Below are 23,710 nucleotides of genomic sequence, written 5' to 3' on the forward strand. Positions count from 1 at the left end.
AAGTAGATCAGAGTAACGTAGCTGTGTTTTGGCTATTTTAGCAATATCATGTGAAAGTTATCTACATGCATCAATATTTTGCCTTTCACACAGCGACTGTATAATGATCCAAAGTGATATTCTCTTTAGTTATTTGTGATGACGCAGAAATGTATAATCTCCATTTATCTTTTTTTCTCCCTTAACCAGTTCAATATGTTCAAAATAAACCATCAAAGATTTCGATACAATTTTTTGCATTCCGCCGATATTTAGTAAGCTTATGCGCATAAACTTACAGTTTAATTTAAGATTCGAAAATATACTTGTAGTTTCAAATAGTATAGTTATACAGCAAATGTCCTTGAATTTAACTAGACCGATGTTTACATATAGAAAATAAAAAGTAATAGTGTTCGATCAACACAATGGATATTTCATACACATGTATATATATATGAACGTGTTGAGATACTAACGCTTTCTACATGAAATCTTGTTCCTAAATGTAGTTCCTCTATTTCTCTACGTCTTCTTGGAACTGCCTCCAATGGATTCCCCTGGAACCGAACACGGTTTCACAAATGAAATATATGATTTACGCATGGTAGGTAATGCTGTACTGCAAAAAAAAAAAAAAAAAAAAAAAAAAAAAAAAACATTTTCCCCATTGACAATGATTCAATACACTAAACATTTACTTTTTAATTGCTCGGAAGGTCTGGACCAGCCTGCAAATGTCTAACACGATAATCTTTGTTAAGTGTAGCCAAATGAACAAATATACAAATGAATGGGTTGCATTGATATTGTTTGGAAAAATTATCTTGTTGCACCATTTTCTCATGCATTACACTTCAAAAAATAGTATGGTTATGTTTGTCATAACAAATAATGGATGTCTGCATGTGGGAGCAGTTTTCAATCCCAAAATATATAAAATAAATACGGAAATTGTCCAATGGATTACCGAACTACTGCACATAGCCACCAGATAGATATATGTTTCCCAACATTGAGACGTTTTATAACTACTCTTACAAGTTGGTATGCATGTTATTGACCACGGAGTCTTTCTCTCTATTGATTTGATCCCATGTATTATCTTACTGGGAGGAAGTTAATACTGTTCATATTTTTTGAACACTCCTGTGTTCTACGATACCCGACAACAACGGTAACTTATGGAAGCGAAAGTGAAACTAGAAAACGTTATATTCAGAAGTGAAGTTTATTGATTGTTTGTTATACCTGTTACTGTTGATTTTTTTACATTAATCGGCGGAGAAATTGTATCTATCCATGTAGTCAAAATGTTCCGGAATTAAGATTTTCGTTTGTTTCCATTTTTTCACACATGAGTCCATACAGTAGAGGAAAACGGAAGAAAAAGCATAGGTCCATGTGCTTGTTTTTTACGAAATTGTCAATCAAAATTCCCCATATAACAATTTATTGGATTTTATGTGAATTGTGCCCTTTTGACAATACACGCCATAACTAAAAGCCTTCTTTTCCTAATGGATTGTGTCATACAACGTTATGTATACGTTTTTTGCAGTATTCATTTCCCTCCGAATAGCAAAAATCCACGGTTTTTGGTCATTTGTTTCCCATATTTAATCCTTTTATAGAAAAATCCTGGTATTGAATTTTTGAAAATAGTTTGCATATCAATGAGGAAAAGGTTACTCTTTCAAAAGTAGTCAGAAACAAATGAGGGGTTATCTGCTTAATACATTTGCCCCTTTCTAATATTTGTTAATAATTGATAGTGAGACACAAAGGTGCTCAAATCAACCAAAAATGTTAAACAATGTGATAAATGTGTATCATTTACAACATCAAATGCTTCATATTTTAATTGCAATAAACGTAGTAATATTTAAGCAAACGATATTGTATATGCTATTCTAGACATCTAAATGTTTCTGTGCTCGTGATTATTTCAGATGTAAAATGATAAAAAAATATGTTTTTTACATTAAAGTCCTAAATAACCAAATATTAAAGGTGAAACTATTGTTTCGCAGGGTTTGCCTGTTAAGAAAAAAGTTATAAATTTCAGTTCCGTAAACATAGGTCATAGTGACAGTGGTCAAGTATGCTTTTGTTCTATTTTGATATTAGAATGTAAAAGAAATCGGAAATAATGAATAACATATGATATCCAGCTGACTCTATGATTCATAGCTAATTGCTCAACTCATGTCAAGGTTTTGACCGAATGTAATAGCCTATTGATGCTTTTGGAAAAAATAAAACACTACAATCCCTTAATGAAAAAAAATTATACTGTAAAACGAGTGACATTTCCATCTTTGCACTACGTCCTGAATTTTGAAACAAACACGTAATGATTTTAATACGGCTGTTGTTTGTCTTTTGATATTTAGTTAGCTAATGAACTAAGCTGGGGTTTCTTAAGATTTATCATCATAAACTGGTAAAACGGTATTATTATGATTATGTTTTTTATGCCAACGATACAAGTGTAACAAATGCAATTTTAATAAATTTCTAATGTTTGTACTTCTTTTTAATTTTCAAATGTATAATGTTTATGTCCCTAAAATAGACCTAATTGAAGGCTTACCTATATATTTTACTTAATAAACCGTTTAAGACAACGAATAAGTCTTAAATATTTCCGTCTAAACAAACGTATTTACACACTCACTTTATTTACGTCTGCTCCTTTTTCAAGAAGTAGTGTCACGATCTCTTTGCATCCTCGTTCTGCTGCTGCCTCTAGGGGATTTCCCTAGAAATAGCATGATATAAAACAATGAAAAATATGATTTTCTGTCAGTTAAATGTTTGTTTTTTCTTTGAAAATGGAACTCCAACTCGGTTATTACTAAAGCCTGAGGATCCTTCATTTCGTTTCGTATTATGCGGGTTTCGCACAATAAACGCAGAAATTAAATAAAGTGAGACTTTAGACATGGATATAATATAATAGCGTTCATTCATTGAATGCGGATTATAATGTATACATATAATTAGAGTACATGTGTCGACACATGGTAGTTATCGATTATCAAAACTTACCTTGGTCATTATTCGCCGTTTCTGGTTTTGGCACTTCGTATATATAGAACAAAAAAAGTACCCAGTGGACCCAGAAAATGTTACGTATTACCCGGGTTTAGTATTAACCAATTCTGACTTTATTTGTAATAAATTCAAGGATATTGAGTTAACTTTCCAAGTTCATTCGTATAAAACGAGGTTTTGTACTATCCGAGTTTGTATTAAAGGAGTATGATACACCCATCTAATATAGTTATAATATACACATCGATGTATCGACATTCTGATTTTTTCTACTCTAACATATGTTGACGTAATCGTGTTCTAGCAAGTGAACATATAATACTTATTTTGTTTCTTCATGTATAGCATATGAACGAGTTACAGTAGATTTTCGTCATACAACACAGAGCTTTAATCCCTATCATTTTTATCAAAAGACAACATTATGTTTTGGGAAATATCAAGCCATGTTTATAAGCAAAAAGAGAGAGAAATCAATAACGAATACAGAGTGGATAGGCTCACTAGAAGTTGCAATCTCACAATAAAAAACAAGAAAATAAAAGTGTACAATAAATCTGCTGGATATTGTATGTGCTGTTCTGGACATCTGACTTTCTCTGATATTTTTACTGAGTCTGACTGTCAGAAATAGCAGTGTGAATTTCGGTTTAGAAGCACATGAAATATAAAAAGTAGGTCACCGTGACCTATGTATGCTTAAGTTCTGTTTGAAAATTAAAATGTAAAAAAAATGTCGAATGTTCTGAATTGTAAAATGTATCCAGCTGATCCTAAGTTATTTACATTCAGAACTTTGTTTATCTAAGAGTTATTGTACAATTATTCAAGATACATCGACGTATTAATATATATTTGTTAAGATTCAAAGGTATTTTCTCTTGTTATATCGAATTAAAGACTGAATATTATAGTCTATTGATAAACATATAATAAACCGGTTAAATACCAACAATAGAGATGTAACTTATATAATTGTAAAAGCTTTATAACAGTTGTAAAGTAATTCTGCTAATGTCATTGAATTCGACCTGATTTGCAATTGACCCATAGAGATTAAAACGATATTAATAAAAATAATCAATAAGTCGTATACGTGTGCATATATAGAAACGTGTTTAGACACTAACTTTATTTACGTCTGCTCCTTTCTCAAGAAGTAGTGCCACGATATCTTTGTGTCCTCCCCATATTACGGCCTCCTCCACGAGATTTCCCTGAAAACGAACATGATGAGAAATGGAAATTATGATTCACTTTTAATAAGTAGATTATTTTTACTCAGAAACAGGAAGTCCAATAAGATTGTTAGTTATGTTGCTTAATTATAATATTGCAAACAATCAACACCAATCTACTGGATACCGTATACGCTATTCTGGATTACACACTATTTCAGATATTTCTGACTAAAATTTACACTGTGTCTATTTAAGTTCAGAAATCATTTGAATAATTACAAATAGGTCACAGTAACAAATGTATTCTTCTGTTTTATTTAATTGAGATAAAAACATGACGAGTGTTCTGAATAACATAAGATATTCAGCTATTCATATATCTATATGCAAAATGTTTTGCAGATGGGTGTCATCCAAATTGATAATCTCTTCAGTTAGTTGTTATGCTGCATCACGTTAAAATTCTCGATTGCATTTTTCTCTCTTCACTAGATAAATATTTTTTAAGGTTCATCTTATGTCGAGGATTTGGTTAAAAGGTACAGCCCTTTAAAACACACTATACAAATTTACTGAATAGAATTAAAAAATGCTGTATACAGTTACATGCTTAGTACTGAAAAAAGTGAAACAATGATACAATGGGTGGCATTTCCACCTTTGCACTACCTTTAAACAAACGCTTAGTGATTCAATACAACTCAATTTAATTTTGCGATATCTTGTAAGCTCATGAACATAACCTGGCAGTTAACAGTTAAAAAATAAAATTATCTGCTTTCGATACCAACGATACAGATATAACTAACATATTTTATAATGTTGGTAATTTTGTAGTTTCAAAAAGCATTGCGCTAATGTCTCTGAATTCGACCAGATCCAAATGTACCTAAAGAAATTCCAAGATAATCAATTAAATGATAAAAATGTATTATTCTGCAACTATCCCAGATACTGACCGTTAACTATTGCCGGATAAAATTGTGCTTTGTCCGTCAATACGATATGTTTTATCCGTCAATACGATGACGTAAATTTGTTCCGCGTACTGTTTCTAACTTGACCCAAAACTTTAACCTTCTGGTGAATGAAACGTCATTCAGTCCCGCTAAAATGCGAGGTCACATTCACGGGAATGACGTCATTTTTACTATATTGAAAAGTTCGTATGGTGGCGTCGTCTTTTTCTTGGCTCATGGCAAAGTTTTGTATTGTAAAGTAATTTTTGTGATGAGTAATTATTGTTTTTCGAGTATTTTCATATATTTTGTTTTAGTGATATTACACATTGAATAGAATCACTGTTACTGTTTGCGAATCCGCTTATATATTTCTCACGAAAGTGAAAAGGAGTACACACCCATTAGGTTTAGTGAATGAATCAACGAAGCGTCTCGCATCAAGCGAAACCAAGTAAATAACTGTAAATTTGCTATCGTTTTGAATGTTATAAGGGTTGCAGGATAAACAGAATACACGCTTAGTATCTTACAACACAAGTATTATTTTGGTGTTCGACTCGGAAAGTATCGCACCAAATTAAACATTGTATTGTAATATGCTTACCGTGTACTATTTATTTATTTGTTTTCGATACCAACGATAGAGATATAACTAACACACTTTTAACAAATTGAAATGTACTATAGAGATTCCAAAACAATAAATTAATTAATGGCAAAAGAAGACAACGAATAAGTCTTGCAAATTCCATGTACATCTATAGAAATGTGCATAGACACTAATTGTATTTACGTCTGCTCCTTTTTCAAGAAGTATTGTCACGATGTCTTTGCGTCTTCTTATTGCTGCTTCCCTCACGGCATTTCCCTAGAAACGAATATGATGCATTAAACTGAAATAGGATCTACAATTATTTAAATAATTTTCATTTTATTAAAATCTGGAGTCCCCATATAAGTGTGATGTATATCACTAAAACAATTAAAGAAAACAATGTGACATACATCCACTATATGAACCACATGTGTTTGATACAATCATCTGCAACGGTTAAAATTAACACATCGATTGTTAAATAATGTTGACGTTTTCGTTTAATACAAGAAGCGGGTAAATCTAGTTCATCGTTATACCTCAGGAAATCTCGAAATGGCAAATGTAGAATTCAAAAACATACAATCAATGCCAATCTACTTCCTATTGTATATGTTATTCTTCACATGCATTTTTTTGCAATGTCTGACTGTACGAAATGGAATTGTGAACTTTAGTTAAGAAAGCGATTAAATATAAAAACTAGGTCACCGTGACCTAACTGAGCATTTGTTCTATTTCAACATTAAAATGTAAAAAAAAAAAATGCCGAATATCCTAAATAACATAAGATACCCAGCTGATACTAATGTATCTACTTGCTATCTAAATTACGTTTTTCTTTCTTCGTCATATAATTGTGTCTAATTAGGACTCAATCTATTGTCTCATCTTATGTCAAGGTAAAGACTGAATACAATAGTCTGTTGATGTTTTGATAGAAATAAATACTTTACACGTGGTTTACTTAAAAACAAAATGTGAAAATATATAAAAACAATTTCGACAATTCTACTTTTGCACTATTTTATGACTTATTAAGAAAACAATTAGCGATTTCAATGCAACTTGTTTTTGCTCGGCAATATATAGTAAGCATATAAGCTTGAAATGGTGCTTTTAAAGGTTAATTATAATAAACGAGTTAAATGATAGAGCTGTAACTAACATGCTTTCACTATCTTGATAACTTTGCACTATTTCGTTTTAAGGAATTTTAAGTATTTCTGCTAATGTCACTGAATTCGGCCAGATTTTAAAACTATCAGCTGAGAGTAATAAAACAACTTATTTATTTCCGATCAACATAATGAATAAGTTGAGTAATATGTTTAGACACTAACTTTATTTACGTCAGCTCCTTTCTCAAGAGTGGCTAGCACTATTAATTATCCAAATGGATAGACTCTTAATCTAAGATAGGATTAACAGCTTTTTGCTCATCTGATGTCGAAGTTTTGACTGAATGATATAGTCTTTGGATTTTGTTGCTAAAAGTAAAAACACCCTATGCATGGTTTACTGAAAGAAGGATTGTGAAAGAAGTATACGAAAAAGACAATTTCATCTATGCACGTAGTCTATCAGCTGAATTCTTAAACAAACATGTACTAATTTCAATAAATCTCTCTTTTGTCCGACGATATATCGAAGACACATTAACATAAACTTGTACTTTAAAAAAAAACATAATAAACGGTTGAAGGTGTTTCAACATAATTCATGATTTGTTTCGATGCCGGTGATACAGGTGTAACTAACACAATTATAATACCTTTATAGTGTTGGTACTTGTCTTATTTGAAGTAGTTTAAAAAGGTATTGAGCTAATGTCTCGACCAGATTAAAATGTACCTTTAGAAATATAACAAAAATAATAAATGGCATATCAAGACATTTTATTAAATAAACGTTTTTTAGACACTAACTTTATAAAAACATATAAAAACAATTTCGACAATTCTACTTTTGCACTATTTTATGACTTGTTAAGAAAACAATTAGCGATTTCAATGCAACTTGTTTTTGCTCGGCGATATATAGTAAGCATATAAGCTTGAAATGGTGCTTTTAAAGGTTAATTATAATAAACGAGTTAAAACGATAGAGCTGTAACTAACATGCTTTCAATATCTTGATAACTTTGCACTATTTCGTTTTAAGGAATTTTAAGTAATTCTGCTAATGTCACTGAATTCGGCCAGATTTTAAAACTATCAGCTGAGAGTAATAAAACAAATTATTTATTTCCGATCAACATAATGAATAAGTTGAGTATTATGTTTAGACACTAACTTTATTTACGTCAGCTCCTTTCTCAAGTACCAGTGTCAAGATGTCTTTGTCTCCTCTCCGAGCCGCTGCCTCCACGACATGTCCCTAGAAACGGACATGATAAATATTATTCACTGTCATGTAGATATATTTTTTAGAAACTAAAGCTCGTTGTGATATATGTTTCTAAAAATAATATTGCAAACAATGTGACTGGCTAAAAATAGACACATTAAAGTATCTACGTTACGCTTGTTCAGTGATTTATGTCTCTATATAATATTAATCAGCAAAATGTCCATTTAACATCCAAGTATACCACATTTACTATATGTAAAATGTTATACCACGAGACGTTTGAGGTGAGTTTGTCGGATTATTACCAAAAGTTGAAACTTCAATTAATATCCACATCGACAGAGCAGACAAGCTCATTAAAACGTACCCTACAACCTCAAAATGCAAATGTAGAAATAAAAACATTGAGTAAATGTCAAACTGCTGGATATTGTAATACTATATGTTATTCTGGACATCCGCCATTAATATTTTCGCAGTGTTTGACTGTAAAAAATGAAAATGTGAATTTCAGTTCAGAACAGTCGTGAAGTAGCTATGTTTTTGTTCTTTCTAGCATTAACTTAAAAAAAATATATACAAAATATTTTGCTTATCACAGAGCTTATCTTATTTGAAGTAGTTTAAAAAGGTATTGAGCTAATGTCTCGACCAGATTAAAATGTATTTTTAGAAATATAACAAAAAATAATAAATGGCATATCAAGACATTGTATTAAATAAACGTATTTTAGACACTAACTTTATCTAGGTTTGCTCCTTTCTCAAGAAGTAGTGTTACCATGTCCTTGTGTCCATACAGTGCTGCTTTTTCCACGGCATTTCCCTAGAAACGGACATGACATAACAAATGAAACATATGATTCACTGTCATCTTAATATTTTGTTCTTAGAAATTAAAACTAGCATATAATTGTGATATATGTATCTAAATAATAGTATTGCAAACTGGCTAAAATAGACACATCGAAGTATCGCCGTTACGATTATTCTACAGATGTTGATGTAATCGTTATCTAACATGTGTTCAATTTACTTTAAAATTGTTACTTCTGATATTACATACGCTAATTCTGGAGAACTTTTAACTTGTATAAAATCTAGATTTTCCCACTTAGGTTGGGGGCCTTTAACCGCTGGAAACTATTTTTCATGCTGGAATTAGTTTCTTATCCCTCACTTTTTATTGTTGTTTTTTAGGTTTTATTTTAACTGTTTAGCATTATAATAAGTATATAATACTATTTTAAGTAGCTGTAGTGAAGTCAAAAGAAAACGAAAGAGTATAAATGAGGTGAATACAATCCAAATGCAAATATAATACGAAAAAAAAATGTGCGATGATGAATTGGTTCTGTGCCAGAGGAACAACATATGAATTGAAGAGAAGTAAGTTACGATAACTTGTTATCGTTCCTTCGGAACGAAATGTTAACATAACTTTTACCTACCAACATGCTTATAACCTCGATTTGGTTAATAAGGAAACTCTTCTATAACTTTTGCTGAAAGTTTGAATGTAAGTAAATCTTGAAATACAAATCACATCCTTTGTATGATTAATCCTAGTGATTTAACTATTAAATGTGCAAAGCCGAGACTCAACATATAAACAGTTCGTGTAATTATGAACAAACGGTATTTCTGTTTTTTGCAAATGTTGTACAGAACGAACATAAGACGGTCTTGGGAAATGGTGGTTTTCCGCAGGTTCACAGTAAATTTCCACAACAGACGAGTTAGTCCGGGGCCTCGGGCGCCTTCCTTCAGAGCTATTCTGACGGATTGGATCGACGAATGGATCATTCACAAATAAATCATGAAATAAAAACATTTTCATTTTATTTTATAATTACTAGTAGGGCAACACCTTTAAGGGTGTTGCAAATGAAGTGAGAGACGTAAAGGACCATAACTCTGGGTAATTCTTCAAAAAAGTGTGAGTATACACATATGCGTACGTGTATACATACATGTTTGGAAATTGAATTAGGAACAAGAGACCCAAGGGCCTTAAGGTCATATTGAACATTAATTAGATATGGTGTCATGGTAGCCATCTTCAATTTGCGATCTATCAGAGATGTAACAACACCTTGTCAAGATCATATCAGGATCACTTAAGGCAAGTTTCAGCCAAATCGTACCAGTAGAACTTGAGAGGTCCAAAAAGTGTTTTCAAGATGGCTATTTCGGTGGCCATCTTTGATATCAGTTCGACCCAATACGTAACAACACTTGGTCGGGACAATATCAGGATCATTTAAGGCAAGTTTTAGCCAAATCACACTGGTAGAACTTGAGAAAAAATTCAAAATGTTTTCCATGATGGCAGCTTTGACGGCCATCTTTGATTTCGGATTGACCGGAAAATAATAATTTGTTGGGACCATGTCAGGATCAGTTCATGTAAGTTTCAACCAAATCGCACAGATGGAACTTGAGAAGAAGATCAAAATGTATTTCCAAGCTGGATCGACCCGAAAAATAACAACACTTGGTCAGGACCATTTCATGCAAGTATCAGCTAAATTGCACTGATAGAACTGGAGAAGAAACTCAACATGTGAAAATTTTGCGGACGGCCACTGAAGAAAAGTACCTTTTGTAAATATTGCAACAGAGCAAGAGCACTCAAGCTCTAACCCGCGTCCCCGCACTTGCTGGTATGTCACTCTACCGAGTGTGCTAAAAGGAAATTCGCCTTGGCGCGGTGATAGAAGGCCACTGTATCACTATGTACAATTAAAACCTGCTACTAATGATGAATATCCTTGTGATGGAATTTAAATAGAAAAAGCAAAACTAAAACAAATATGCCATCGATCTCTAACGTTTTCCCGCTGTTTTTCAGGAGATAAATATGTTCATAATATGTGAGGTGAATTGAAAGTAAATAGTAGTATTTACCGTATTCGACCCAATTAGCAAACATGTCCTTATTAGCGCCCCTCACTCTTTTTAAGGCCCCAATTTCAATTGCCCAGCCGTAAATAAGGACCTAAACTACACAAGATTGTATAGATTTGCAATGATTTTGTCTTACCAACATCTTTTCATTATGTTTTTTATCTAATTTTTAAACGGCCTGGGCGCTTATTTGGTCTAATACAGTATGTAAGTCACATGCCCAAGGTCAGTTTTCTAGGCCTCTTCATTATTTTATTATATATATTTTTTTTTCAATACAATTAAGCCAAAGACACAATGATTGCATAGCATTTGTCTCTGCACAATGACTTCATAATCATTTAAATTTCAACTTGGATGCACTGGTTTAGATTATGTAGAAGGTGGAAAAGATGAAGTAGCTTGGGGCTGTGTTTGCCGAGTGGTTAAGATGTCTCAACATATCTATTTATCACAACACTCTACCTTTGAATTACGAGTTTGAATCCCTTGTGGGACAGATTCCCTCTGGGTATTCCAACTCTCCCCTATCATCTCATTAAATACCCTGCAAATAAATACTGATTCTGATATTTAATTTAAAAAATCCCATGACATCAACGAATTTGAAATGTCTTGTACATAATTATCATGTAAAAGTCGGGGACGCGGTGGCCAAGTGGTTAAATGTCCTAACATATAACCACAAGCTTAGCTCCACCTCTCGGGTCGCCAGTTTGAATCCCATTTTTGGCAGTTGCCAAGTACTGACCGCGGGTCGGTGGTTTTTCTCCGAGTATTCTGCTTTCCTTCACCAACAAATCTGGGCGTTAATAGGACGTTAAACTAATACTCATGTTAAAGTCTCTGATATCCCTATTTTCTCAAAAAGAAGTACGTGTTTTCCATTATATAAATAAGAAATTGGTAATTATAGACAATATCGGTCTGGCTAAGGAAGAAATTAGTTACAATTACATACATTTCTTTATCTTGGTTATTATTTTAATTGTATTAAGCATTATGCTAGAAAATATACCTAGAAAATGAACAAATAGGTAAATTACTTCCCTTTATTCAATCCCAGTGAAAACATTTTAGAAGAACACGTAAAGTATTTACTTGAAAGCAACTCCTTAGCTGTCATTTTTCAACCCTTAAATGTATCAAGATACACAATACATTGTACCCTAACCGAAATGGCTTATTTTTTAAAATGTAACTGTATAATGCCTAATGAGAGAGATATATGATTTTTTCAGATTTATTCCCAAAACTTATTAAGTTTCATAAATTATTGTTTGTTCCGGAATCGACCGTGCGACCAAAAAATTTGGTATATACGTACACAGAATGTAAGCCGTTTGCAATTTTTTTAAACAAATTATACTTTTATATGACAAAATTATAACTTTATATGACAAAAATGTAAAAAAAAATCCATTAGAAATTAAGTTGATTTCTGAAATGCTCGAAACTGAAGAGGGTGTCGAGTGTTTGATATTCAGTAGGCCTACATTTAATCTTTAAAACCTTTTTTTTGTTACTATAACACCTCCACCCAGCCCCAGTAACCTAGGCTTATTCAAGGGTAATGTACATTGTGTACGTTAGCCTAGACCTAGGTGTCATGTAAAACTGCAGTGCATATTTAAAAATGTTGATCATATCAATTGCCAAGCTACCAGATTGTTCAGGTTTGTCTTCTTTAGTTTTCACTTATATTTAGTTAACGGCTTTCCCTTGCCAGACATTGTCGCATGGACGTGTCATGTTTAGTGCTATTTGTAGACTGCAGCTGATCAACAAAACATGTAACGGGTATGGTTTAATTACACTACTGTAGGTAGCAATTTAATCATGCGATTAAGCAATATGTTAGAAGAACATATTAAAATGGCATCTGTTTCGGAGTCTGTACAATATACTGTCAGTTAACAAGTTGTTTTTAAGCCATGCAGTGTAGCCTATAGTAGCCTTACGCTTGATTTAGTCGCTGTTATGATCAGACTTGGTACTGCAGTAGGCATACGGAAAACAATTATCATAAACAAAAGCAACCTCAAATATTTGATAGCAAATAATACTACCACCCGCCGTTAGTGATAGGTTTAATTGTAACATTAAAAGCGAAGCGGCTTTCAACATTAATTCGAACCGGATACACAAGTGACACAACGTACGTTACTATGCACATTCATTCTACGAGGTGGCGCTTGTCGTATGACATTCCTTTGTGTGGTTGAACGTCCCAATAAACACCCATTTTTTACAATTTACTTGGAACCTAAGAAATACCACCAATTTTCAAGACTGTCTAGTTCTTGTGGTCGTTCTGTAAAATATTACCAAAAACCAACAATATTGTATTGTTCAGAATTACTCATACTAAAATTGTGTAGAATTTCAGTTCATCAACTTTTTCGCTAGGACGAATTAAACAGAAACTAGAGATGAAAATGTCGATTTTTGCCTGTTTGACCCTAAATTTCTCCCTAAAATGAATTTTCGCAGAATTCAAAAGTAAATCATTCGATTGATCACGCCTGGATTTTGTCAACAGTAAAATATTATTAAAAATATTCTGTCAATTTCCTTATTACTCAACTTGCGGTTATAAGCATGTTGGTAGGTAAAGGTTAACGCACCTTACGTCTCTCATTTCATATAAAATGTTTTGGAGCTTATACAATGATAGCCAACCTTTTGTAACGGATTGCGTGTAGATGAAATACATCTGTTTGTATTGTTTTGATCGTATAAACTGTACGACAAGTGCGACCTGGTAGGAGAAATGTGCATGTGTCACTTGAGTATCCGATCTGAACGTTGAAGGCCGCTTCGCCATTCAAGTTACAATCGGCAATATCAGGTATGTAGGTCTAGTTGTGTATTTGACTTGTTATATCACTATCGGTGAATGTTAGTATTATTCGTTAGGCCTATGTAATATTTGAGGTAGTTGTCTATTATGTTTGGTTTTCACAGAACAACTGCTGTACCGAGTTGATTATGACAGCGACTGAATTAAAAGACAACTCGTAAACTGACAGTCTATTGTACAGCTCTAAAACTGTTTGAATATGTTTCTCCATATATACTGGTTGATTGTATGATTAAATTGCTACTTACTGTTATAGTAAAACCATGCGCGTTATCAGATAACACATGTTTTCGCCTGCAATCTAAAATAAGCACCGAGCATACCGTGAAGAGATCAAAGGGAAAGTGACACATCCATGCGACAATGTCAGACAAGAGAAAAGTGTAAGTGATAATTAGAGAAGACAAACATGATAAATATTATAGTTTAATATTCATACTTCTGTAGTGTGTGATACATAAATAATTTGATTCATATCTTAATTCCAAATGACCGCCATTTTGAAATCCAAGATGGTCTTTTAATTCAAAGTTGTCTCCATATTTCACTCTGTAAGTGATCGAGCAAAAATCACTCTTAAAATATTGATATATATATAAGATGCTTTGAATGATATTGAAATAAATCCCTGAATTGCAACTCTACATGCGTCGTCAGAAGATCCTCTTTATGGGCTTCATCGACTCCTCAACTGGAACATCTTCAAGTCAACAGTGATTGACCAATCTGCGGATAAAACCGAGCTCATACCTAGTCGCAGATACTTTGATCAACCGGGCGCTTTCTCTCTCATATGTAGACAGTACGTATAAAGCTGATTTCTTGTCACTGCCCATTACTTCCAATGTTGGAAAAAGTCTTGAACTTGAACATGCAAGAAAGAGGAACACCTATTTCTACATTTTAGGGTTTTTGATATCTTCTACCAACCCTTTGAATTTCGTCTTCCTCCTTTCAAATTTTCCCTCACAGTGTAACTCCGATGGAACTGTCTAGTCATCAATAACCACTTGAGAACATCTAAACAAACATTTCACCTGATGGTGTCTGAGAATTTACACATACATCTTATGTATGAATTACTTCTTCAGATTATACAGAAGTCTGCCATCCATCTTTACCTTTAACAAAGTTGACGAAAGTATTTTCTTTAAGTGGCTAAGGCTTGTATGGCTTCTTTTTCTCTTTTCAAGATGTCTGCCAATTTACTTAACACCCCATCAGGGCGACCGCTACACTTTCTTTAGGGAACAGTTGTTGTTTAATTTCTATTTTTGGTTATCTTAGCTACTCCCATGCCAACTTTCATACTTTTATCAAAAGGTACAGCTTGTTATTTCATTAGCTTTCTTAGTTGTATCACGAAAATGGCGGCCATCTTGAAAAATACCGGAAGTAGGCACTTTTTGTAATGGCTCCCGGTTTAAATATTGTTTTGGTAGTCTAGGCTACCAAGTTGATGATATGGAGTTGGTGTGGATTTTAAACCACGATATAGAAGATTATGTTCATTTTGATTAAGCTATCGACTAGAAATTCAAAACCCGCATATCATTGTAAAATATGTCTCTAAATAATAATACTGCAAACAATAGGACTGGCTAAAATAGACACATCGAAGTATCGACGTTTCGATTGTTCTACAAATGTTGACGTAGTTGTGCTAAAACATGTGCTGATTTTACAATTGTTACTTCTAGTATATATTTGAAGTGGATAATAACATATCGGTAATTCTGAAGACTGTTTGTCCTGGTATAAATTCTATATTATCCACGTAGGTTTGGGGCCTCTAACCGCTGAAAAAAATTTTTTTTCTGGATGGAAAAAGTTTCTGATCCTTCATTTTTTATTGTTTGTTTATTTTTCCGTGTTTAATTATATTTAGTAATTATTTAACATTCACTGACTAACACCGTCTAACTGCAGAAAGACTAACAGAGGCAAAGTGAGCGATATTGGATGATAGGTTTAGCATTATTACAAGTATGTAATACTATTTTTATTAGCTCTAGTTAAGTGAAAAGAAAATCAAAGAGTATAGATGATGGGGATATATCACAATGCCCAAATGAAAATAAAAGAATGTTTATCAATGCAAGAAGAATATGAAAAAAAAGAACAAATGTATGATCATGCATTGGCTCCCTGCTAGGGACACAAAATATGACATAAAAAAATATATAAAAATAAACAACACAATTCAACAAATACTAATATAATACCACTACATTTATGATTTTACTGTTGATGCATTGTTTTCATATTTCTAAAACATTCTTTTTCAATGACTGTTCTTTATTCCTTGTGTGTGTTTTAGTATGGAATATATAAATGCATGACGAGCAGATACTGAGTAAGAAAAAGTGTGTAACTATAGTTCTTCGTTTGTGATTTCAATGCAACTGGTTTCTGTCCTTAGATATCTAGTAAGCTTATGAGCTTGAACTGGTGATTGTTTATTTAAGTATGATAAACCGATTAAAGATTATTAAAGAGTTTGCGACACAAAAAGTGATAAGTTGTCTATGGATTGGGCCCCCTTTAAGTTCACTGAAATACTCCACTCCGTTGGGATGACAAAATACACATACCAAGATACCAGGCTAAACATAGGGCCATCTTGGCAGCTGACCGATATGCAAAAGTGTATTGCGATAATGAGGCTGTCAGCCAGCACACGTCACTGGTTCACCGACTGGCTCACCGCAGCTGATGAGACATACACGAATAGAGCTGAGCACCTAAACTTACAGTTATCTTGTCCTGTGTTTCACATGAAATAATTACATGCTCTCATTATAAATTTAGTATGGTGCAATGTGCTTCTTATGGCTGCTATAGCAATCACAGGAATAAAATAAGTTAAAATAAAATAAGTCTTGTTAAACAAGTTATTTCGTTTTTCCAAAGAAGAAAAGTATTCAAAATACATGGTTGCATTACATAAGTGTCAAGTTTGAGCTGACAGAAAATAATCATTTTGGTGAATGGAGTTTTATACTGAGACATTAAATTACTTCAGGGTCAATTTCATTCATGTTTTAAAATGTGACCTATTATCTATGACCTGATAATGGTATTTATTGTACATAGATTTATATTATAATTACTCTTGATTTTCTTGATCAGCATCCACGTTGAAAGTTGTATCTGTCGAACAGTAGCTTTGCAACTTCATAACGATGTTGCATACCTTTTTACAGCTTGTTAAGTGTCAATCTTTATGATTCGTCATAAGGACAAACACCTTTTTATTGTAAGAGATCGTAATCGAGAAAGTTCTAAAAGTGTCCGTTAATACAATTTAGAACGACCAGGCTTTCGTTGAAAATGACCCACTGCTATTTTCCTTGTTTACCGCGTTAACAACATGACATGCATGCTAACCGTCGGCTAATTCCATACTCGTGGTCTTGTATTTATTTTTTTAGTTACATATATATCAAAGACAAATATATAATTGCTTACACTTAGTTTTATATTTATAGGCATTGGGAAACCTAGAATGTTTCTTTTTCCTTTTCCAGTAAGTGAATTTCAGCGCAACATATGCGGGAATCCATCTCTAATCAAACACCATTTTAGTGATACCAATTCGTATTTGTCATTTGTCGTTTTTTTCTTAGAAACTGGAACTCCCATATCATTGTGATTTATATCACTTAATAATATTATTGCAAACAATGTGACTGATAATCAAGTAAACCATTAATTATGTGAACCGCATGTGTACGCTACAATCATCTAAAGTGGCTATAATTTACATATCTAAGCATGTGCAGCATGTTATACAGCAGCAAGTTATAATCATAGTTCACATTGTTTTTTTCTTGACCATATCAATGTTATTTCAAGGTATTTTTCTCATTTTACGTCGAGGAAAAGACTGAATATTTTAGTCTGCTTATACTTTTGATAAAAATGAAATACCCTACACGTGTTTTTCGAAAAAAAAATGTAAAACAAATATACAAGATATTGCAATATCCACCTTTGAAGTATTTGCTGAATTTATAAGCAAATATTTTCAGTCGCTTCAATAAAATTATGTTTTGTACGGCGATATCTAGTAAACTTATAATCTTTAACTGGTGTTTTTAAGATTGAATATAACAAACTGTTTAAATGTGTATTAACCAAAATATGTTTTATTTTTCGATACCTACGATAGACGTGTTACTGACATACTTTCAATAGCTTTTTCACTTTTTTCAGTTTCTGAAAAAGTGTAATCGTTCCGTTAATGTTCATAAATTCGACCAGATTTGAAATTTACCTGAGATTAAAAAAAACTATGTCCGATAAACATAATAAATAAGCCATTCACATGTGAAACTATGCCAGTGTGTTTTAGACACTAACTTGGTCTAGGTCAGCTCCTTTCTCAAGTACCAGTGTCAAGATGTCTATGTGTCCACTACGTGCTGCTGCCTCTACGACATTTCCCTAGAAACAGACATGACATAGCAAATGAAATGTATGATTTACTGTCATTTAATTTTTTTTTTCTTAGAAACTGGAACTCCCATACAGTTATGATTGTTAATGATAAAATAATTGAACGTGGAATATAGGCACATTTGAGTATCGACATTACCATTGTTCTACAATATATACTCGTGCATTAACCTTTGGCCATTTTATACTGAAAGCGTTACTTTATGAATAACATAAAGAAGCGGATTAATATTGTTCTTCGTTATACCACAAGAAGTTGTAATCCTTATCATTTTAGAACACGACATCATTATGTTTAAGGTGGGTTAATCTGATTCATAAACAAAAGGGGGAGACGTCAATTGATATCTGCATCAACAGAGCAGACAAGTTCCCTAAAACGTACCCTACAATCTCAAAATACAAATGTAGAAATAAAAAAAAAACATTGAGTAAATGTCAAACTGCTGGGTATTGTGTATACTATATGCTATTCTGTACATCCGACTTCGGTATTTACGCAGTGTCAGATTGTAAAAATGGAAATGTTGATTTTAGTTCAGAAAAAAATGAAATATAAAGAAGTAGGTCACCTTGAAGTAGCTATGCTTTTGTTCTTTCTAACACTAATTTGTAAAAAAATGGTGAATAGTCTGAATAGGAATATATCCAGCTGATTTTTTAGGTATCTATATTTAAAATATTTTGCTCATCACAGAGGGGCTAGCGCTATAAATTAGTCAGTGATAGTTTCTTAATAAAAAATATAGGATTACTAGCTATTAGCTCATCTGATGTCGATTTTTTTGACTGAATCCTGTTAGTCTTTGATGTTGTTGCTACAAGTAAAACACCCTATAAATGGTTTATTGAAACGAAAGATTGTTTAATGATAATTCCATCTTTGCACTTGCTGAATCGTAAACAAACACTTAGAAATTTCAATAAAACTCGTTTTTGTCCGGCGATATCTGGCACTTCAAAAATTAAATATAATGAACCGTTCAATGTGTTGAAACCGAGCATATTTTCAATACCAACGATACGTGGTACCGTTTCACAAAGAGTACGTAACTTTACGAGTATACATAGGATTTACGTGCATGTAAATTTTAAGGGCGTTCACGAAACCGTACGTAATTTTCCGTACTTACACGAAAGTTTACGTGCAGGTAACGTAGACCGGAAGTGGATAATGTCACAATAAATCAATCTTTGTTTTCTCAGATATGGCTATGATACAGTTTGGCAGTGTCAATCATTTGCTTATTGCTACCGTTAACCAAGATAATCAAAACCACACGACAAAAGTCTATTAAGAACACATCTTGACTAAAAGATATAGGCAAAATTGACTCTGTACAGAGAAGAGCCCAGAAAAGTCTGCCAGGCATGAAGGAACTAACATACCAAGAAAGACTACAGAAGCTGAAACTGCCTTCTTTAACATATCATGCATATATGAAACTTTGGAAATATGTTGGATGGAGACAGGGCGTTCGAGGTCACACCAAAATGATCTTCCCACAACACTACAAGACCAACAGAAGAGAAAACAGATTTACAATACGAACCTAAATGGTGGAATAGCTTAACAGAAGACATTGCATCTGCTCCAATACAGAAACACATTTAGAAACAGACTTGATGAATTCTTGTGTAAATATGATGTTATATATAACTATAGGGCAACAATACCATAATCGGAAAATGAACTAAAATGTAATTAACTTTCATTATATTGAGTCCAGTGTAGAGGAACATAATGCGTTCCTGTACTGAAAAACTACCATAATACTATTAAAGTTTAATTGTTAATGTTATACTATCGTATCCCTTTGGTCAATTTATACATCCAACATTTGTTGTACAATGTACAGTTTTGCACATTCCGATGACGCTGGAATGAACACTGGTCATATCCCTTAACGACGTTTGTATTTCAGTAAACAGTTGTAGCTCTTTTACTGCTTTATTTTTTTTACTCATTTTGGTCAAACCAAATGGTAACAAAAACAAAAACAAAAATGGTAACAGACTTGTGATGTTGTCTGCATGTGTGCGTAAATTCCGAATTTAACGATAGCAAGAAACATTGGAATGTTTTTGCTCCTGAAGATGAATTTATGGATTTGGTTCAGTTGTAATATTTTGTTTATGTGTCACATTATTTGTTGATATGCTGTCTGTAATATAGGAGAAGGTTGACGTCACGTTCGTGTAACGTTGTATTATCAGTACCTTGAGAAGCGTTGTATCCGATCCGTAAAATTTCATTATTTTTTTGAAAAAGTGATGCGACTCTACATGTATACATGCTAATAGAATCTGTAAAGCCTTACATTTACAATAGAGTATATGTGTTTGTAATCACCAACATCCATAAATAATGTCATGTTTTAATACGGAACGATAGCAACATTATATGCAGATCTACGTGAAATCAGCACCCATCGTTCTGATGTAAGCAAAAATATGTCAGTATCGGGATTTAACCCATGTGTCTTTCTCAGAGCGCAAAAAAAGAAAACATCCCTAAAAAATTAAGATGGTGTTGAAATTTCCACATTGACCATCTTAGTTAAGAACATTTTTAAAGTAATGTAATTTGTTTGGCTAAAAGTTGTTTTTAGACATATTCATAAGTAACACAAATCAAGAATTGTTCAGATACTTTACATATACCAAACGGCAACGATTTTGTGGCTTCATCATACTTACATGGAGTTCACCGGTGGTATTTTTGTGGGAAAGTTACGTACGGTTTTTGACGTTATTTACGTGTGCCCGCAAGCCATTTACGGTTACCCGTAACTTACGAATGCTTCGTGAAACGGTCAAAATAACATACGTACAGGTTACGTGTACCCGTAAAGTTGTGAAACGGTACCCAGGTAGAACTAACACATTTATAATAACTTTATAATGTTGGTACTGTTATTATTTAAATATTTTTTTCAGCTAATGTCTCTGAATTCGACAAGATTGAAAAGCACCTTTAGATATATCCAGAATTAATTAATGACAGATCAAGACAACGAATAAGTCTTAAACATTTCATTTGCATCTAAAGAAACGTGATTTAAACACCAACTTTATTTACGTCAGCTCCTTTCTCAAGTACCAGTGTCAGATATCTATGTGTCCACTACGTGCTGCTGCCTCCACTACATGTCCCTACAAATGGAATATGATTCACTGTCATTAAAACATTTTTTCTTAGAAATTAAAAAACCTGCATATCATTGTAAAACATGTCTCTAAATAATAATACTGCAAACAATAGGACTAGCTAAAATAGACACATCGAAGTATCGACGTTTCGATTGGTCTACAAATGTTGACGTAATCCTGTTCTAAAATGTGCTGATTTTACATTAAAATTGTTACTTCTAGTATATCATTTGAAGCAGAAAACATATAGGTAATTCTTGAGACTGTTTTACTTGTATTAATTCTAGATTATTCACGTAATTTTGGGGCCTCTAACAGCCGAAACATATTTTTTCTAGCTGGAAATAGTTTCTGATCCTTCATTTTTTAGTTTTTATATTTCGGTTTTTAATTATATTTGGTAATTATTTAACATTCACTGACTAACACCGTCTCCCTACAGTAAGACTAACAGAGGCAGAGTGAACAATATTGGATGACAGGTTTTGTATTTTTACAAGTATATAATACTATTTTTATTAGCTCTAGTTAAAAGAAAAGAACATTAAAGAGTATAAATGAGGGGAATACAATTAAATGCCAAAATAAAAAAAAATGTTAATCAATGCAAAAAGAATATGAAAAAATAACAAGTCTAAGATGATTAATTGGTTCCCTCCCAGGGGCACTAAATATGACATTAACAAATATAATAAAATAAACAGTACAAATCAACAAATACTATTTCCACTACATTTCAGATTTAACCACTTTTGGTGTATTGTTTTCATATTTCTAAAACATTCTTTTTTCAATGACTATTCTTTATGTGTTTTTTATTATGGAATATATAAATGCATGACTAGCCGATACTGAGTAAGAAAAAAGCGGGTAACTATAGTTCTTCGTTTGTGATTTCATCTTTGCGGAATGCTGTGAAACGTGTGTCAGCCAACATTGATGGGGTCAAACTATCAGAAAATCTATAAAAAGGTGTTTGTGTCACAAACCCTTCAAGCAATTTTCTTTTTTCGCAATCAACTATAATTTTAATGGCTTTAAAGTCTGCAATTTTTTTAGTCTTGACAAATAGATTTGTTCTGCTAATGTCCCTGAGTTCGACCAGAATTGAAATTTTCCTACTTAGAGTAACCAAAATAATATCCGATCAACATAATTGATACATCGTACACATGAACATCTATAGTAACGTGTTTAGACACTAACTTTATCTGCGTCTGCTCCTTTCTCAAGAAGTAGTGTCAAGATGTCTTTGTGTCCTCTCAATGCCGCTGCCTCCACGAGATTTCCCTAGAAAAGAATATGACATAACAAATACAAAATATGATTCACTGTCATTTAAATAATTTATTTTATAGGAACTAAAACTGCCGTACAATTGTGATTTATGTCAATTAATGATTATATTGCAAACATTGTGACCGTCCATTAAACAATTAGGTATATGAACCACATATGTATGATAAAATAATATAATCTGGCTTATATAGATAGATAGTAGTATCGACATTGTCCTACAAGCATGTTCACGAACTCGTGGCCATTTTACAATAAAATAGTCACTTTGTTTGTAAAAAAGGAACGGGTAAATGCTGTTCTTCCTTATGCCAGCAGAAGTTAAAACCCTCTCATTCTTTAGCAAAACACAGAAATATGTTTGGGGTGGGTTTGTCGGATTCATTACAGTAAAGGAGGGGGGGGGGGTACTTAATTAATATTCGCATCGACAGAGTATCCAAGCTCACTAAACTTTAACCTACAATCTCAAATATCAAATGTAGAAATGAAAATATACAGTTCATGTCGATTCACTGGATAATGTGCATGCTATTCTGTACATGTATATAATGTATATACAACTGGTGATGTAATAAATATAAGTCAGTAATAGTAACCTCTAAACTATCGATTATGCTTCTAATAGGGATACTGCCAGCTATTGATGAAATTTTGAAGAAGTCAATTTGGCAGCACATGTCGGACCATATATACAAAGCACTTATGTATTTTGATATCATATAGCTTAATACATCGCGCGTCGTTTGGTACGTCTGGGTATTTTTTGAGTATATAAACTATAAATCACAAAATATGTTCAATGTATTCATTGAATACTATTTTACTTTTATTGTACATGTTTCTCGTTTGTTTCACCTGTATAGATAAATCTTAAATAACAATCCCCCAATTATAT

At 32.7% G+C, this 23,710-nt stretch overlaps 2 protein-coding genes across 8 annotated transcripts in view; both read right to left on the bottom strand.

The window, feature by feature from the left end:
* Positions 1 to 1,998: 1,998 nt before the first annotated feature.
* On the bottom strand, positions 1,999 to 9,586 carry LOC138305747 (ankyrin repeat and SOCS box protein 3-like). Its single transcript, XM_069246023.1, has 7 exons — positions 9,581 to 9,586; positions 8,872 to 8,955; positions 8,073 to 8,156; positions 5,976 to 6,050; positions 4,170 to 4,256; positions 2,660 to 2,743; positions 1,999 to 2,019 (listed from the first exon to the last, which is right to left on the bottom strand). The coding sequence occupies exons 1-7, from the start codon at positions 9,584 to 9,586 to the stop codon at positions 1,999 to 2,001; spliced, it is 441 nt and encodes a 146-aa protein (XP_069102124.1).
* Positions 4,214 to 23,710, bottom strand: part of LOC138306722 (ankyrin repeat and SAM domain-containing protein 6-like) — an 80,698-nt gene continuing 61,201 nt past the window's right edge. For 6 of the 7 annotated variants that reach the window (XM_069247184.1, XM_069247188.1, XM_069247187.1 and 3 more), the window contains 4 exons: positions 22,723 to 22,806; positions 21,437 to 21,519; positions 18,268 to 18,351; positions 8,900 to 8,955 (listed from right to left, as the gene is read on the bottom strand). In XM_069247184.1, coding sequence (XP_069103285.1) covers positions 21,472 to 21,519; positions 22,723 to 22,806 — 132 coding nt within the window. In that variant the 3' untranslated portion in view covers positions 8,900 to 8,955; positions 18,268 to 18,351; positions 21,437 to 21,471. Of the gene's footprint in view, positions 4,257 to 8,072; positions 8,157 to 8,899; positions 8,956 to 18,267; positions 18,352 to 21,436; positions 21,520 to 22,722; positions 22,807 to 23,710 lie in introns of those variants that run through there. The other variant, XM_069247185.1, reaches the window with a different exon arrangement.

This window comes from Argopecten irradians, chromosome 13 (assembly GCF_041381155.1).
Source record: "Argopecten irradians isolate NY chromosome 13, Ai_NY, whole genome shotgun sequence".
Classification (NCBI taxonomy): Eukaryota; Metazoa; Mollusca; class Bivalvia; order Pectinida; family Pectinidae; genus Argopecten; species Argopecten irradians.

What these genes read in the sequence shown, in the direction of transcription:
- LOC138305747 (XM_069246023.1), bottom strand. An exon ending in AAGGAGCAAACCTAGATAAA is followed by an intron (nt 8,157 to 8,871) that starts GTTAGTGTCTAA and finishes GTCCGTTTCTAG; the next exon opens with GGACATGTCGTGGAGGCAGC. An exon ending in AAGGAGCTGACGTAAATAAA is followed by an intron (nt 6,051 to 8,072) that starts GTTAGTGTCTAA and finishes ATTCGTTTCTAG; the next exon opens with GGAAATGCCGTGAGGGAAGC.